This window comes from Solanum lycopersicum, chromosome 4, assembly GCF_036512215.1.
Source record: "Solanum lycopersicum chromosome 4, SLM_r2.1".
In the NCBI taxonomy this organism is placed as follows: Eukaryota; Viridiplantae; Streptophyta; class Magnoliopsida; order Solanales; family Solanaceae; genus Solanum; species Solanum lycopersicum.
In genome coordinates this window covers 63189942-63209206 of record NC_090803.1, presented here as the reverse complement: position 1 = coordinate 63209206, position 19265 = coordinate 63189942, and the positions used below count along the sequence as shown (strand labels likewise).

Here is a 19265-nt window from a genome sequence, read left to right as displayed (position 1 = left end):
CGAGTGGGAACATGAAAGTAGTAGAAAGGATACACCGCCTCTCTAAGAACCTCCAACGAGAGAACATGGAGCTGGAACGTACACTTTAAAATATTGGCATTCCTGCAAGGATGTAAATGAACCAATACCTTAGAAAAGAAAATAACCAATATTTCATCAGAAGCATGGTTATAAGCTTTTTTCAGCTGCTAAATGGAAGTTTCTGGACCATTTCAATTTATGTTCATCAAACAAAAAAAAAGGTTAAAGCCCATACTACAAACATAATATAGCATAAATAATTATATGATCCTAGCAAAAAAAGGTAAGGACAAACACGAATGTAGAGAACCAGTTTCAAATGACAGCAAGAAAAGAAAAAACAAGATATCATGATGCAGCTAGGTTATGTGAATGGCCTGAAGACCAGTTTCTGGAATGAAATCTGGTTAGGTGATGTGAAAATGAGGCTAATTTATCCTGATTTCTACATTATTAGCCTACAATAGAATGACACTATAGCGCAGATGTGGAGTCCTCAAGGTTTGGACCTTATGCTTAGAAGGGCTCTAAATGATTGTGAGGTTGGAAGAGTAGCAGACCTTCTTCAGGCCTTTAACTTGTTCCTTGGCATCACAGCGGTGCCCGACAAACCAGTTTGGAAATTGCATAGCAGAGGAGTTTTTACAGTGAAGTCCTGCTACTAGGAAAGGTATACCAATCACCTTTTGACAACAGTTTGGCCCTGGAAATTAATATGGAAGACTAAGATCCCTTTAAAAGTTGCTTGCTTCACTTGGTTGGTAATTAGAAGAGCTTGTCTAACCCACGAAGAGCTACAAAGAAGAGGTATACAGATCTGTTCAAGGTGCTATATGTGTGAACAAGAGGCTGAAGCAAATGGTCATTTAATTCTGCATTTCAAGATAGCTACAGATTTGTGGAACATGTTCGTTTGTATACTCGGGGCAAATTGGACAATGCCCCGAACAACTTTTGAGGTACTAACACACTAGAAAGGAATTGGGAAGAGAGGATCAAAGGAAGATTGGTGGAAAGATGTCCCTGCTTGCATCTGATGGACACTATGGAAAGAAAGGAATGAGAGGTGCTTTGAAGGGAGGGTTAACAGCACCCAGATGATCAAGATAAGATGTCTTTAGTCCTTTGTATTTTTGGTCTAAGCAAGATATAGTGGGGGAAGTAGATAGCACCCCCTCCCAGCTCCCAATTGTAAAATTTTTGAAAATTTCCCCCTAGGGGTTTGTAAATCCCTCCTCATCGATTTCTTGATAAATTCTTTTGTGTGAATACAAAGTTACCTATTTCAAATAAAGAATGATGCAGCTAGGCATTACTACATTTTCTGACAATAGGACCAGATACAAGTCCAGACTCAAACTCTACAGAACGGAAACTAAAGGGGCCGAGACAGTAAGATTCATAATTGAATTTTAACGCAACTTGACATTTGTAAAATGATTTACAAAATGTCAAGTTCACATATATGTCAAACCTGAACCTTCGATTATTGCTTCGGCACAATAAATGTCCAAATAGCAAGGGAAACTACCCACTGCATATTAATTTGTCTCATAACGTTAGAAGTATATATGGTTACCGAGGTCAACTAGTAAACTTAAAATTAGTAATATTAATTAGATCTTAGCTTTCCAAATGACAATGACAGTATAATAGATTAGATTAGACTAACATTTTCTTTGATTCAACCAGAATGTAAATTTAGCTAAATTTGATTTTCCTACATCCTATTTTAAGAAAAACATTGGATATACTTGTAACTTTTAGCCGCTCATGGATTGTAAAGAGAAAAGGACATGACCCTCTGTTATAGCAAAACAAGAACTAAATAATCTGATCCAGAATTTTAAAAAAAAAAAACATAATATACCATCACATATAATAGCAGGATCAAATAGCAATAAAGGCATACCACTGTCTATGGACTTCTTTGATTCATTTGTATGGCTTGAAAGAATAAAGATATAACTTTTATCAAAAGTGTGCAGTTGAGTCAGTTACCTTGATGTATCTGAAGTTGAGAAGTGTCTCAATCGCAGAGCACTGTTAGATGCAACTCCCAGTCCATCCAACAGAACTTCCAGTCCTCCAATACTTCGAAAATGATTCTGACCGCGAGGGTTATCAACTAATGCTAATTGAAGAGCTCTAAGAGTTAGATAATAAAGTGAAATATCTGTATCCTGCTCCTTCATACTCAACCTCTTCACAACACGCAACAGCTCTGAAATTTAAAAAAAAAATCTGAGTGAAATGACCACAGTAAAATGAGAGAAAAGGCAGAATGTGCAACCTGACAGGTATACAAGCCATCTTAATAATTTTGTGTCGCGGGGAGAGGTGCGAAATGCACACATTCCAAAGTTACTTGGCTCTACTGAGGGGAAATTCTACTAGAAAGGTTTATACACTTCTATTTGATGTACTGATACTATATATAGTTAGTTGATTACTGTTCTTTCTTATTATGATGGTGGTGTCCGGGCCAGCTATCCACAGTCACAAAAAGATGTCAGGTTGCACCCCCATTAGATATTCTTACCTAATGTCCAGCATTACCTTACCAAGCATAAGGATATCGGCTCTCGACGAGCTTAAGCATACAGGAAAAGGGTGAAGTCATTAGTCAAACAGTTCCTTAGGAAAGTAGAATGAATACCATTCACTTAACTTCTTCGTGTAAGGAGAATATACAAACTACTACAACAACAGCATACCCAGTGTAGTCCCATGCAGTGGTGTCTGTGGAGCAGACCTTACCTCTACCTCACCTCTGAGGTAGAGGTGAGGTGGAGCAGGAAAAAATTACAGACTGAAATCTATTAAAAAGAACCACACATTTAAAGAGGTTCAGTGCTAGAAAAGAAAATTGGGACTGCCTACCTTACCTACTAACCAGTTAAGACCACCAGCTTCCATTACAGAGACAATTGCCTTTTGATGCCACCTTATCATTGTTTCAGAATCAGACACATCTACTCCGGTAACAATGTCATGTATTTCAACACGTTTAGGCCCAAAAATCTCCGAGAAACCACTATTCAACCAAGTCTTTTTGGGTGTGCTGAAATGCAAGTTAATAAAGCTACCAATAATAGACACCACATATAAAAGAATGTTCTGGAGAATTGCAGTCTTCTCTGCAACAGGGTTCGGCAAAGCTTCATCTGCCGAAAGAGCACTAGCAATAGCCTTCAGTTGGACAACAGCAGCTGAAATAAATAAACCTCATGATTAGAAATGCTAGACAACAATATAATGATCCTAATGTTAGGGGAAGAGTTAACAGGTTAAAGGCACATTGCAAGTATAAAAGTCTAAATGTATTTCAGGAATGACTTGACTAGGTGGTAACTAGTCTCAGAAATGATCTTAAACTGTCAAAGAAAATATAACAAAATAGTGCAAAATATGAAATACTATTTATAAAGAAGGGACGGGCCCATTATCCACTGAGTTTAGAAGGCTGTGATTGGTCCAAAGGGCGGGTCACAGATGGAATTCTCGGCTATCAAAAAAAAAAGGGGGGAAATCAAACTCATTCGACTTTACTGATTTGATGTCTGTAGTTTTTTTCTTTTCTTTTCTTTTTGATGAGGTAGAGATGCCTATACTTCTTCTATAACAATGTAAGATCTTTTTTCTCAGGTCTTAAAGCAAGCAAAAGCGCAAAGAACAGAGGACAACTCATGCTCAAGACATGATAAAATAGAAACAATAACAAACCCTTCCATCAGACTGAATCCATGACGTGATGATCTTGGAACAAAGTATCCCCTCAAAATTCCTAACTAAATGCATCTATCAGAGTGAAACAAATACTAGAGGTCCTAGTCTCTCCCAGAAGCAAATCCCATACTTGAAGCCCCTGATACTCTATTTCCTTTTTCATTTATTTCTCTATTCAAATCATGCCAAGCTTCCTTCGTACTTATGCTCTACTCTCTACCACTAGAGATTTCTCTGATCTGTTTTCTATTCTAGCAGAAGTGCATTGTTACCAAGTGAGCTTCATTACCATTTAACAGAATACCAGGTACTAAACACCAGATACTAACAGGAATATCTCTAACAAGTTGAAAACACAACCACTTTATACTCTTCACTGACTTTTTTCCCAATTCCCATACAAAATTGTAGTTTCAAGTGAAAACAATGACTAGGTACTGAAGAAATGTTATTACCAAGGAAGTAAGCAATATTCGCAATTAATGGAGGAACAATATTCAAATTGAAACACAGAATAGAATACATGACTCCAGCCTTAGTAAGACCAATATGTTTCACCAAGCTGTACAGACAGAAAGCAACAAACAAATAAAGTTGCACATGTAAAGGCAGATATAAAAGTAAAAACACCTAAAACGCATAAAAGAATGAGTTCAGCGTTGCTTGATGGAAATAATACCCTTCATTAATGCCGTAAGCTTCTGAATACCACCATAGTAGCCAAAAACTCTGCAATTGTGCATTGACCGAGTAATAACAGTCAAAGCATCCAAGATAGGCAGCGCTTCGGAGGTTATTGTAGAAGAATTTCTTGATAAGTCTGCAATTCATTGCATCGTTATGACATTACTGAATTATCACCAGTAGATACAAATGTATACTTCATGATGTAACAAAATATCTGCTGGAAAGAAACTTGCACTCTAATTAGTACATTTTCTATATAGCAGTCATGGTACAAGTTAGCAAACAAGAGAAATTCAGAATAGAACAAAGAATTTGTTGCTGAAGTTAGATAAAGACAAATGATCCATTCACCATCACAACTTTCTTTTAAGCAATGCAAGAGGGTGAAGAACCAACTTACGTTCATTAACAAGCGTTATCATTTGTGCAACTTCCTCAATGAGGACAGCTATAATTTCAGAAGGATGTCCAAAAAAACAGCCGACCACAACATCTCCAGAATGCTGTGAATCCACCAGCTGCACAAAGCTATGATCCTCAGGAGACTGAAGAGGGTTAATTGGTTGCCAATCACGGTATACAATTAGGAATTGCTTCAAAAAGATATGAATTAATCTTCTCTTTTCAACCTGAAAATAAACACACAAAGGCATAAAAGATTGCAATGCTTAAACAGACAAAGTTGGGAAAGAATTACAGAGATTTCAAGTACTCTTCCCACCTAGCTACCTAAGGCTAAAGCTGATCCACATATTATACGATCATAATTTTCTCACAGGAGAGAGAAACAAAAATCCTTTAACCAACAAAAAAAGGAAACAAAAATCAACTTATGTAAAACTTGCATGTACCAAAAGCCAACTGGACCATTGATATGAACATATTCCCAGATCAATTCCAGAAAGTTAGCCAGCATCTCAAAGCCCAAAACACATATAAACACAACATGTCATCCATGCCACATCACTAACATTACAGAAAGCTTTCTGCATAGATTCCGATGTAGTTTCTCACCACTAACAGTGTTATCAAAGGCGAAAAGCACAAAAAAGCTCTAAGGTCCATGGGGGCTTTCAGCGCAAAGCGCAAATAAAGTGTGGGTTTAATTTAAAAAGGGGCAAAGGGAGAAAAAAATACAAAATATATGTTTTAGTCAAAACTAATAATTATAAACATTATGACAAATATATGACCAATGAAATTGATTTTCTTTTTAATTATAAAGTGAAATATCAATTGTGTTCGTGTCAAATGTTCATAAGAGGCTCATTGTCAAGGAAAAGTTTGTCTTAGAACCTTGATGATGACACTGAAGCACACATAAAGCGAGGCGAAGCGCTCAACACGATTTGAGCCTCACTTCGGGGCTCCAGCACGCTTAAAACGCACCTTTGATAACACTGACCACTAACAGGCTAATACAGCACTACCATTCTGGATTAGGTATCAATCATTTTATTCAATCACCATTCAGTATCTAAATGATCAATTCTAAGAAATTAGGAAAAATGGAAGGCTAAACTCTAAAGTTAATAAGAGTTAGCTCAATTAGCACTACAATTGGACAGAATGGCCAAAGCTTAGATATCAAGAGATCTTGTTTATGCAAAAAAGATTACAGAGCAAAAGAACAGAGATTTAACTCGAAGATCACCAGTGAACCAATAACCTTCATTTCATATTTAATAAAGAGAGAAAATAAATTGCACGGTTATCTCTTCATCAGTAATGAGAAACGCACTGTTGAGGCATGTATGATGGGGTGTAGGTTATTTGCATTCTGAAAATATGAATATAACACATAGAAACCTATGACTATATAACTTATAAGTGAGCATATCCACAATAGACAGCTGATACAGGCATGCACAAACAAGCATAGAAGAAAGGAATCAGATTCCCCCAGCCCCGCGAACTGATTGAGGAGCTTGTTTTCGAAGGTCAAAGATTAGTTGTATAGTACAAAGGTATCCTGAAGAATGCTTTAGAAGATTAGTAATTTCAGAAGAAAATTGGTGCAAAAGGCTATAACAATGAAAATAAAGAAGGAAAATGACATACTGCTGTCTCAAGCAGAGCGAAAGAGAAGTATAACTGAATCATCTTACAAAGAACCCCAATGATAGTGATTCTTTAGTCCTTGATGATTCACTAATAACTAACAAGGCATTACAAAGACATTACGAACAATGAAACCAATATAATTGACCTAACTAGCAAAACATAATAACAGAAGCAACATCCTCACTTTCTGGCATCATAGGTGTAATAAACATATAAAAGGAACCAAAAGGAACCAATGTAGTTTTTACCATGTTTCCTGTTATCCTGATCTATCCTCCCATCACAAAAGCTAGCCTGGGAAAACAACAAATTCTACATCTACAAGCATCTTACCACCAAAGGGGACACAAACTATAAGTTGCAACAACTCAACAAGTGAAGTTCACAGTTTCACAATTGTGACTACCTCAGGAACACTTGAAATAAAAATGGCATCCACAGAAACTTTTTGATATTTAAGACATACCTTATCAGGGGCATTCTCGTATCTTGACCAGAGTGTATTCAGAATTGCCTCATCCCCAACCTCACTGAAAAGCGAAAAATGTCATATCTGACCATGGCCTAGAAAATATAAACTGACTAGAGAATTACTTAATATCTAATTACACATTCTTAGGCTTGAAATTGATCAGTAGAAGATAAAAGGAATCTGATGAGGATTATTCATGCTTAAGTCATGTTAATTGGCAAGCTTTACATGTCAAAGATTAAATGTCTCTAGAAGTGACTAACATTTTGAATAAATTTAACCCAAACTTTAATAAATATATGTGCTAGCAAGATAGGCCACAAACTACTCCAGCCATCATCGCCCATCAGGTAGGTTCGTCTTTGGTGGTCAATATGCAGATTCATCAAGGTATAATCGTGCCAGCTTTTTGGTACCATTCAAGCAACTAACATGTGTTATTAAACCTCATGCACCAAGTCTGTCATAAGTCCTTCACAATTAGGAGACCTAAGTCATTCTAATCCTGTAGTCACGTGAAGAAGAGCCAAACACGTTCACGATAAATATTTCAGATGAGGCAAGTATTTTTTTATAAGGTAAGTAGAAAGTAGAGAACCTTTTTCTCTACAAAAGTCACTGAATCTTCTAGACAAATGGGGCATCATAGGTGCAACAAAAAAACAGTGGACAACAAGACATTCCTCGACTGTACAAAGTGGTTTTAGCAACCCTCGAACAGTCTCCTGCTTCTCTTTTTCATATAACACACATAAGAGCTAGGGAACCAATTTCCCATATCATGAGTCTTCTCTTTCTTCTTCTGAAACCTAAACCAAATAGGATCTCCTTTCGTGTGTTTGACACTTCAAATAATTCAAAGCCACCCACTAAAAGTGTGCTGCTATTTGATAATGCAACAGGAGGTGATTCACATTTTTTTTTCTCAAGCCTCTACAAAAGTGACACCTGCTACTATTCTCCTCCTCTTCCTATAACCTTCAGCTGTCACCACCACAGATGAATTTTGGAATTCACATAGTTGGAATCTATCTTTTAGAAGATTGCTTAATGATTGGGAGGTTGATTGTGTGGCTGAAATGCCGAAGATTTTTGAAGTCCTCAACCGAACAAGGGAAGATTCAATCTCTTGGAAGGGGGAAGAAAACAAATTTTTCACAGTCAGATCTGCCTTCTCCAAGCTCACAGGCCCATATCAGGTGATGAATGGTCCTGGAAGTCCATCTGAAAATCAAATGCCCCTTACAAAAGATTTGTTTCACCTGGCTGGTTGCATGAAAGGCTTTCCTAAACCATGAAGTTCTCCAGAAAAAAGGGAATCCAGCTAACCTCTAGATGTTTCTTATGTCATGACAAGGATGAGGCCAACACCCGTCTTTTTCTTCATTGTAAGGTTACTGACATTTTGTGGCAGCTCTTCCTTGCATTAACTGAATACAATCAGTGATGCCAAAGGAAACCAAGAACCTTTTGTGGTGCTAGAACAACATTAAGACTAAGAATAGACAGAAGTAGTGGTCAATAGCACCAGCTTGTGTCTGGTGGACCATCTGGGAGGAGAGGAACAGAAGATGTTTTAAAAACACTAGTAACTCTACAGAGAATCAAGCTAAATTGTTTTGTGTCATTTCAATTCTGCTGTAAAGAGAATAATATAGTAGATTCAGTATCACTTGTAGATTCTTTTGCTTCTCTATAGGGTCTTAAGCCTTCTGTAATTTCATTCTGCCAGTATCTTCTTGGTACTGAGGAATACAGAGTTACCTTTACCAAAAAGAAACAATAATAACAACTTTCAGCTGTCATTGTCATTTCCAGGCTGCTAAGCACACAAAGAAGCCAACTCTATTAAGCACCCTTGGGATCCAAGAAGATGCGGAAATTCTAACCCAAGAAACTAAAGATGATCCTAGGCTATTATAACCAATTAAATTTCTGGTAGATGTGTGGGAGTAGAGTTACTATTGATTTGGTCAATGAACTCTTATATAATAACCTGTTCCACATAGCTTAAATCTTTGTTATTGAACAATGCAGATAATTTACCTAAACAGGGACAGATGGATTAAGAAAAGAACTTAGTAACACTATTAGCTACTCATATGTTTCAAGATAAAGTAAAACCTATTGATAAACTTTTATTAAATAAACCTATAGTCTTATTAGTAATAGCTGAAATTATTAGTGGAAATTTTCCTCTGTATGTGCAAAGAGGTTATGTACAGATAGATAAATAACTGCAAGTCTAAAAAGGGCAGCCCGGTGCACTATGCGCGGGGTACAGAGAAGGGATGGACCAGAAGAGTCCATTTGTACGCACCCTTACCCTGCAATTCTGTAAGAAATTGTTTCCACAACTTAAACCCGTGACTTGGTCACATGGAACCTACTTTACCAGTTACACTAAGGCTGTAACTCCATAATTTCTTTGACACTAGTAACATTGTATTTCAGTCAGTATTTAGGCAGTACTGAAAAACCATATTTACAAAAAGAAGAAAAAGATTAAAGTCCTTCCAATGCTAAACCAGGAACTAGGTGGACCCTAAACCATTTATGATTGACTCAGTCTCATTGGAGTGGACCAGTGTTTTGGACGGCGAGAGGCGACAAGGGCCTGCCTCGCCAAGCGGCGAGGCGCTCGCCTTTTTGAATCGAGGCGCCAATTAATACCAAAAATTAAAAACATTTAATTGCACATATAATATTCAAAATTTCAATAGCAATTACATATATTACAAATACTATAATAATACTATAGAAAATTAATTTTTTTTCAAAAAAATAATGGACAGCAGTCACAACACAGTGAAAGCAGAAAGCATTTTACAGTAATCCAGGACAAAACAGAGAGTGAAGAAAACAGAGGAAAAAAAAGAGTAGTCAAGGCAGGCAGCAGTGAAGAATGAAAGAGAAAGAGATGAATGGAGCAGCAACTCGAGGGAAAGAGACGAAGAAGAGAGCAGCGACTGAGGAAGAGAAGAAGTGAGCAGCGACTGAGGAAGAGAAGAAGCAGCAGCAGCGACTCGAGGAAGATAAGAAAAGGAATACACGAAAGTCTGACGAAAGTTTGAAAATAGAAAAAAAAAACTAATATTATTAAGTTAAAACTTTAAAAAAAAAAATCAAAATGGCGACGCCATTTACGTCGCCATTGGTCGCCTCGGCTCGCCTATTTGAGGTCGCCTAGCCTCAGTGGATAATGGCGACACAGCCTGGTCTCGCCTCGCCATTCGCCAAAGGCGCTACAGCGAGCGCCTTTCACAACACTGGAGTAGACATTTGTACACCAAAAACAGAACAAAATACATTTAAGCTTGACTTCCTGCATGTTGTTGTCCCTATTTTCAAAACATCTATCATTTCTCTCTCTCCATATAGTCCACCATATACAAGCAGGTATCATCCTCCATCTTTCAGGCTGTAACTCCATACTAGAGAATATAACATCCTTGCATACATAATAATTTTATTACTACTTTTCAGAAATGTAAAAGCTAATTTCTTGTAAGTAAAAAATATACGTTTGGTAACCCAAGGGTGTGGCGACGTGGGTTGAGACCCATGAGAATTTAGGTTCAAATTCCAACAGAGACAAAAAAACACTAGGTGATTTCTTCCCATTTGTCATAGCCTTGGTGATCAGAGTTACTTGGTACATGTACATGTTGTTGGCAGGAGTAGGCAAGTATCTAGTGGTACTTACACAGATTATACTTTCACACCCTAAATACACAAGCAACGTTAGCTTGAAAAGTTTGTAGCCAGTACCCCCCATGATTTTTAACGTACTGCGAAAGTTCACCTTGTAGCACTCTATTCGACGCCGGAATTGATATTACTGCTCCATTTTTAGCAAGGAATGGGAGTGAGGAAGAACTAACACCAAAATGCAACCTGATAGAGTTCTACAAAGACCGGGTTTTGAGAAGAAGAGGTGAAGTAACTATTGTCTGACTATGTTTCTCTTTTTTCCCCATTATGCTAGTTATTTTTGTCATCTGATATTTTCCTTCAAATTTTTCCTAAATGTAGCTGTTTCACTTCAAATGCCAAAACAAAAAACACTAAACAGATAATAGCTACCACTGATTATGGACTATGGTTACCTGAAGTGGATGAATGGAGTAGGAGGGGAGAACTTCTCTAGTGGTGACCCTGAACTGGATTCTCCACCATGGCTGCCTGAACTCCTCCGAATAAGTCCCGCGACACCCTTAACGATGTTCATTCTTCCCTTGAAGTACACAATCAATACTTGAAAAGCCAACAATCAATGCAAGACAGACTGTTCCAGCTCACCATCACTTCATCAAACTCAATACTTGCACCTATTTTCCCACACCCAAATGAACAACTTAGAAAACTGTTCAAGTAAAAAAACCAATAACAAAAATAAAAATGAAATCATCTTCTACAAGATCATCAATTCCGAATTCATCATTGATATAACAAATTTTTATAACAATTGAAAAAAAAAAGGATCAATGATGAAATGAATTTGTTAATTCAATGAGTCAATACAGGTCAATGATTGAAGAGATACATACAGAATTGAAAATTTACCTTTAGATGAAATCAATTTGAAGAACCGATCAAAGTTGGGGAAATTTTTCTAGGGTTTTACGAAAAATGATGAATCAAGATCTATGATTGTCTTTCAAAAGAGAATATTTTTTGTAATATTAATAATAATAATAGCATCAAAAAATTAAAAGCTATAGAGATTATGGAGTAGAAAAAAGATAAATTTTATTTAACGACGAAAATACCCCTGATTTACGTCTCCTTGAAGTCTAGCATATTTATAACGTCGTTAACTACTGTTATCTTTGACCGTTAAAGCAAATCGGTATTGTACAATTATTTGTAAATATTCGAATTAGAGTCCGATTATTTTGATTTTTTATTAAGGATTTTTTTGTATTCACGATTCGAATTTGAGATCTACGATGAAGGAAGGAGCATCTCAATCTTATGCACCACATTCGCTGATGGTGGTGGTATTTGTTATGTGTCAATAAAGAATTGTTTTATTTTTATCTTTTATGAAACATTGTTATGTATGCAATATATATATACATATGGAAAAATTAAATGAAATGGCAAATATTTATACTATATTATGCTTCATTGTCATAGTTTCTAATATTTATGATTAGTGATTATAGCTTCTTACAATGGTATAAATTCTAGCATCTGTATGATTCAAAATTTCATTGTATAAAGTCAGATTTTGTATATATTTACCTTAACTGTTAGTACATATTCTATGTAGCACAATTAAATCAAACCATAGCTACTCTATTTATTTTAGGTTATTAGTTTGTTATTATATACAATTTTCCTTTTTTTTAACAACAGTTAGCACCTTTTTTAGTTAATTCTTTTAAAATTAAGTTGTATATAAATTAGCAGGATTATTGAATATACAAATAAGTAGCTCATGTTTATTATGGAGCGCAATTATGCAAACTAAAGATATAGCATACAATTATAATTTTTATCTTTGATATATCTAAATAAGACAAATAAGGCCCCGATAATTTTTTAATATAATCATATATATGGTGTTGAATAACTTATTAGCTACCTAAAAAGTGAAGTGACCAAAACAAAGCATAAAACGAATCCCATAGATGCAATTTACAAAATATCAAAACTCACAAGTTGTAGTTTGCACTTTGCAATAGATAATCATCTTTCGAGTTTTCTTTATACTATACTATAGTTTTATATAACAATATACATGCACTTGTTCATAGTTTTAGTTCAACTTTACGATAGCATAAGTGGTTATTTAATTTGCTATATAGTTAAAGATGAAGATTTATCATATATTAATGCATGTATCTATTTATTTAATTTTATGATAATTTAAATATCTATTTATTTATATTCAAAATTGAAAACACAATTTTATCAAATAAAATCAAACAAAATGACATATTCAAGTGTTATACCACAAGCAAATTGATCATGGGCATATAAAATTGTATAAAATAATAAACTATTAATTTAATTTATATGCTATAACTACAGTTTGATTTAATTGTAACCCGTAACAAATTTTTGTCATTTCGTCTCTTCCTAGATTTCTCGTTCGCCACTCTTCTTTAATCACTTGGCAGTCTCTCTTCGCCTCTCCCACTTATATAAACACAAATGTGTAAAATGTGTTTGTGTTTGTGTAAAGTGAGAAAAAAGTGTATATACACATATTCTTTTCATTCCCATCTCTCCCCTCTCCCAGATCTCGCTTGCCACTCTCACTCGTCGTGCCTCTCTCACTTTATACAAACACAAATGTATAAATTGCGTTTGTATTTGTACAAAATGACAGAAAATTGTATGTACAAATACAAATACATATATTTTCGTTCTATACACTTATGATTATACTAATACAGATCTTCCCTTGCCAGTTTTCTTTTATCTTTCTTGCTTTATACAAACACAAATTACACAATTGATCTTTTTGTATATATATATATTGAAATAAATTATACAATTGCTTCTTTTGTATATGTATAACGAAATATACATAATAATATATATTGAAAATATAAAATTTATTACAAAGCACAATTATACATACTATAATTACAGCATAGAAATATAAATTATATGTTTGTTATATGTTGAAGTTACTCTTCTCTATATAATATAAATATATAAACTACCCCTCTTTAATCAAAGCCCAAATCCATTAAGAGGAAGGGCCAAACCAATAATCAAGAAAAACTCCAATTTCTTTGATTTTGAACTAATAAAGATTTAAAGTTGTTAAAGGTTTAAATTCGATACTTTTTTGCGCATTTCAATTTCAAACACAAACACAATATGTGGAAAACTTCACATGCAAAAATTTCAAGCTCTATATATTGATGTTGAACAAAGTCGATAGAGATAAGAATACACACTCTGTAGTAACAGTATGTGTAAAACTCGTTTGATAATTCAATTTTTTATGCTAATTTTTTCCTACTTTCAATATAATCTGAATCGAAGTACGTTAGAAGCCAATAAAACATTTAGATACTATAAAAAAAATCGATTTTGCATTATTTCCATTATTAGAGAGTTTGTCATCCAAACCTTTAAGTACACACTTTCCTTAAGAAGGGATCAAACTAATGTCTACTTGTCACTTATAAAATACATATACTATAATATAACCTATCATTTTCATACATACGTTTACTTATTAAATTTTTAGACACCATGTAACATATTGTCAATATATTATTGTTATATAGTATATAATAATTTAATTAATGGATCATAATTTCTCCTATCTACTTCCTACTTTCCAATGATAGTATAAGCAATCTAATTGTCTCTAAATTTGGTCCATCTATGCATGCTAAGCTAGTTAATATTTAAATTATAAAAAAATAAAAACTTATTATTAATTAATTAATTAGTGAAACACAAAATAAGTTGGTAGATTGATAATGTATAAAATTGTAGACTTAAACTATGACTTAAATTTCAATGAGTGTTATCTGATGAATTATTAGTGTATCCAGTTGCTTCTTTGACAAATCTTATTTAATTACTAATTTCTTAATTAACTTGCAGCAATTTTTTTTAATTATAAATTACTTTAGGAGATTTACATATTTCCTTTATAGGAAAGTGAATCTTAAAATCATGCTTTTAATATTTATTGGTAGCTAGGAAGTATCACATAAGCAAAAGGAATTTTTATTTTATTTAATATCCTCAGAAAATGCAAAGTAATTTTTTTTGTTTTTGTTTGAATAAATTAATCCTAGTCGACAACCGATATACTAATATGAAAAAATTATTATTATTTCAACATTAATAATGATGTATTTATACGGGGAAAATGCAAAAGTACCTCTGAGACTATAATCGAAATTTTAGAAACACACTTTAATTAAGTTAAGGTCCTATTATTTCCCTGAATTTATTTTTCTGTAATTTTGAGCACCTTTTGTTTTACGTGGCACACTCTGTGAATCCACCCAATTAAGGCGCGTGAGAGTTATTTGGATGTCACGTAAGACAACAAGGTGCACAAAATATAAAAATAAAAATAAAAATCAGGGAGTAATAGGATTTTAGTTTAGTTAAGATGTGTCTCTGAAATTTCGGTCATTGTCTAGGGAGGTACTTGTGCATTTTCCCTTTCATATATAACACATTCTTTATGAATGGACTCAACAAATTTCTTTAGGTAATGATATTGTTTCATACTTAATAAGAGGTATCGGTTTGAGTTTTGGGTATGAAGAAAATTTTGTTGGGAGCACCACTCCCGAATAGGCCCTACATGTGAGATTTGAATTTTGATCAGAGTTTTCGATTTGAGCCCTGGATATGAATTTTTTTTTTGTTGGGAGCGTCACTCTCGAATGGGCCTAAATGCGTGACCTGAATTTCAATTAGAAGTCACAGCTTGAGTCCTGGGTATATAGAAAATTATGTTAGGAGCATAACTTCAGAATGCGTCCTACAATGCACGATCTGAATTTGATCGAAGCTCTGATGCAGACTCCAAGCACAGTGTCGAAATAAAAAGAAAAAGAAAAAAGAAAACAAGGATTGGTGTTAATAGGGGATAGCGCTACTCCCATTTGTCAACTTTATCACTCCAGTCTAAACCTTATGTGCTTAAATTTTTTTCATTAATTTTATTGGTTATTCTTAATTAAATGTTGCTAATGTTGTAATTTGTACCCCACCAACCTAGTAATATATGTAGTAGAATCTTAATCATCTCCCACTTTTGGGTTTTTAATTGTTGAAAATAGTATCAAAGTCTTTGTTTTGGTTGAAAATTCCAGAAAATGTACTGTTTTTTTTTAATATAAAATAATACTAATAATATTATTATTATAGTTATCACATTTATTTAATTACTATTGCTCTACAATTATTTTAGATCTTTTGTTGCCTCATCGTACGCATATGCTCCATACAAAACTTTTGAAAGTTTTTGAATAATAAAATAATTAGAACGATTAAATAGATTGTTAATTTAGACAATATGATTTGATTAAATTTTTTCATGTATATGTGAAATTAAATTAAAAAAATACGTCTATTTTTTTTTGAATTCTATTTCAATCAAACATTCTGTTTGAATAAAGATGACAATATTTTAAAAAGTTTAAAATAAATTTTATTTGATTTATGAATTAGGAGGCAGGTCAAAGTATTTGAAGATGACTGATGAATAAACAGAAAAATAAATAATAACTAAATCGTTAAGATTCAATTAAGCTACAAAATAAATAGCATTCAAAAGTGTGATTTTACGTTTTTGATAAATGTCTCAAATATTTTTAAAAAAAGCGTTTTTTTTTTGTTTTTTTTAAATGATTACCTTTTCAAAGAAAGTAAACTTTATATGTAGGAATACGTTTTTTTTTTGCAAGACAAGAGTTTTCATTAAGCAATATTTATTGATAGTTCATGAATATTATTAAAATATAAGTATATTTAATGTACAAATTAAATAAATTAAAATGTAACTTATAAATTAAAATTCATTTATCATGAAAATGAAATATATATTTATTTATTTATTGGAGTGGAATGCATTGTTAGAATCCAAATCCCACTCTTATCATAGCAAGCCAAATTTAATCTATATAATAATTAAGATACAAAGTGAACAAAATTATGTGATAATAATTTACTAATAATTAACTATTTAAACCAAACAGTTAATCCATGAGCTTTATACAAATAATTAGTAATTTCTTTAACTAAAGAGTAATGATTTGTGTAGGATTTATACTTTTACATTCTCAATGAAATTTTAGTGAATTTGTTATTATTGTTATGTATTTTTACGTCCCACTTCATCATTTTGTATCATTTTCCTCCTCAATTGGCCCCTTTTAGATCATTCTTGTTATTTTAAATATAGAAATTTGACTATTATTTAAATTTTATTATATTATTATTAAAATTATTATTATATAACGAAGAAAAATGACAAATGGAAGCATCAGAACACTATTCCATCATTATATTTATTAAAATAATATAATAACGATAAAACGAATCGAAGCATATCTAGTGTTGATATTTTGACTCAGGTGGTAAATGCATAATTAATTCAATATCTAATAGTTAATTAAGTATTAATCATGTTTAGGTTCTATTATTGGCACACATCTCTATATATTGTTTATACTATAGGCTTCCACTTTAAGCAAACGACAAATTAAATTATTAAAAGAAATACTTTTTTTTTTTTTATAAAGTCATTGTTTCCTCTTTTGCAGAAACAAACCGTTTGCTGAGATCAATTTCATCTTTTTCTATAAACAGAAAAATTATTATTTTTATATAATTTTTTTTAGAAATCATTGCTTTTTTGGGTACCCAAAAGCCAATCCACTAAAAAATTCATGTGCAAGTTGATTTTTTTTAATACTAGGAAATGAACCAATAAGAAACTAAAAAATATGTGCTCCACTTAGTAGGGACCTTTTGTAACTAATTTTAATTGGACCAATATTATAATATTATATATATATTTTTTAAAAAATATCTCCTATAAAAAGTCAAAAAAAATAAAAATTGAAGAATTTAATTTTGAAAAGAACACCTACATCATTAGGGGAATTAGCACTTTTAATCCCTCAAATATCAATAAATTATAATTGTATCCTTGTGATTTTTGGTTGGGTAAATTTAACCTTCAAAAATAATTAATAATAAATTATTAAGCGCTAAACTATTTAATTATCGATGTATTATATTGCATTTTATTGGTATTCAGTTTTTGGAGGATAAAATAGTCATAAAAAGTTCAAATATTATAAAATTTTCAATATTGAATATTTAAGATTTGATAATTAAAAATTAAATCTATTATCGATACGATAACCACAAAATATTGTAAGGATCAAACATTAAACATATCATCAACTAAGGGACCAAATGAGTAAATATTCTAAATTATATTTGAGGATTTCTTTAAAATCTTTGGTGTTAAACTCTATCTTCATTGGTAAATGGACCAATTTATTTATATATATATTTTACTTGGTATTAATGAACAATGTTTTGTTGTGAGAATTTATTGTTTATATATATTGTTATATATTTTGAATTTTATTTGTGAGATTTTATCGAACATATTATATTGATTAGTTAATAAACGAGATTTTATCATTTTAAATTTTAATAATAAAATTTTATCGCGTATTATTTGGTGCTGAACAATATTTTACTCTTTATACAAAGAGAATACAATTAAATATGAGTCGAATTAGATATTGTTATTTTCTGTTTTTACTTAATTTCTATCGGTACATTAAATGATTTTCTTGTTTAAAATTGGAAAGATATTTGTACATAAATAATAACATTTAATTAGGTGAGTGAAATTCAAAGTCAATTGTGTCTTATAATTAAAAATTAACAAGTCATTTGTGGTCCACTAATGTTCCTTTTTATATTTTATTATAATTATAAATTATGTATTGTAATGCACGTATGTTTCCTCTAGAACTCATTATGTCCAATATGTCATGATTAATTATGGGATTAAACTATAAAACATCCAATTAAGTTTGTGATTGCATATTCTTTTAACAAGATTATTGATTATAATAATTATCTTATACGTACCAAAAATATCAAACACAAGGCAAACGTAGCATATCAAACAAATTTCATAGTTAAACAATAAAGTTTTATCGCTCAAAATAACTAACAACAGATCGCTGACAAGTTAATCATAGCTAATTCTATTATTATTTATTTATTTAATTTGTAGGGTATAAAGTATGAATTCGGTTGAATTTAATGACTTTTGTTATAAGTAATCCATTAAATATGATGAAATTAAAACGACAATTTTTAAATTATAGTAATTAATTGAAATACACAAATATAATAAAATTTTTATTCATGAATATTTGACTTGAGGGAGTACCTTTATATATGTATGAGTCAATGTTTATATTAGAGTAGTGTCCAAGAACTTTAACAAAGATTAAATTTCATAAAAATTTCAATATTTATAAAGTTTTAGAATTTCAAATTATAAGAATTGGTTAAACTCTATGTAAAGTTGTTATTAACTAATAACTGACTAACTGTCAATATTTTTTTTAATGTGAGGACAAAGGTCAAATCAATTAGGACAATAATTTAATTAGCAACTAAAAGGCACCAATAATTATTCCCTATTAAAAATAAAAAATTTCATTTCTCCTATCTATATAATAGGAAAAAAAATAATCATGCAAAAGGAATACTATGTGGATAAATTTTTGTTGACAAATAAAAAATAGAT

General features: G+C 32.2%; 1 protein-coding gene across 4 annotated transcripts in view; it reads right to left on the bottom strand.

Moving 5' to 3' along the window:
• The window catches only part of LOC101247317 (BEACH domain-containing protein B), a 36689-nt gene extending 25011 nt beyond the window's left edge, over positions 1-11678 (bottom strand). For all 4 annotated transcript variants that reach the window (XR_011220890.1, XR_011220892.1, XR_011220891.1 and 1 more), the window contains exons 1-8: positions 11540-11678; positions 11083-11304; positions 6968-7031; positions 4838-5066; positions 4430-4570; positions 2910-3233; positions 2023-2245; positions 34-102 (exon numbers count right to left, since the gene is read on the bottom strand). Coding sequence is in view for 1 of the 4 variants with exons in the window: in XM_069297358.1 (XP_069153459.1) it covers positions 34-102; positions 2023-2245; positions 2910-3233; positions 4430-4570; positions 4838-5066; positions 6968-7031; positions 11083-11204 (1172 nt within the window). In the remaining 3 variants the exon portion in view is untranslated. The remainder of the gene's footprint in view (positions 1-33; positions 103-2022; positions 2246-2909; positions 3234-4429; positions 4571-4837; positions 5067-6967; positions 7032-11082; positions 11305-11539) is intronic.
• Between the last annotated feature and the right edge of the window lie 7587 nt (positions 11679-19265).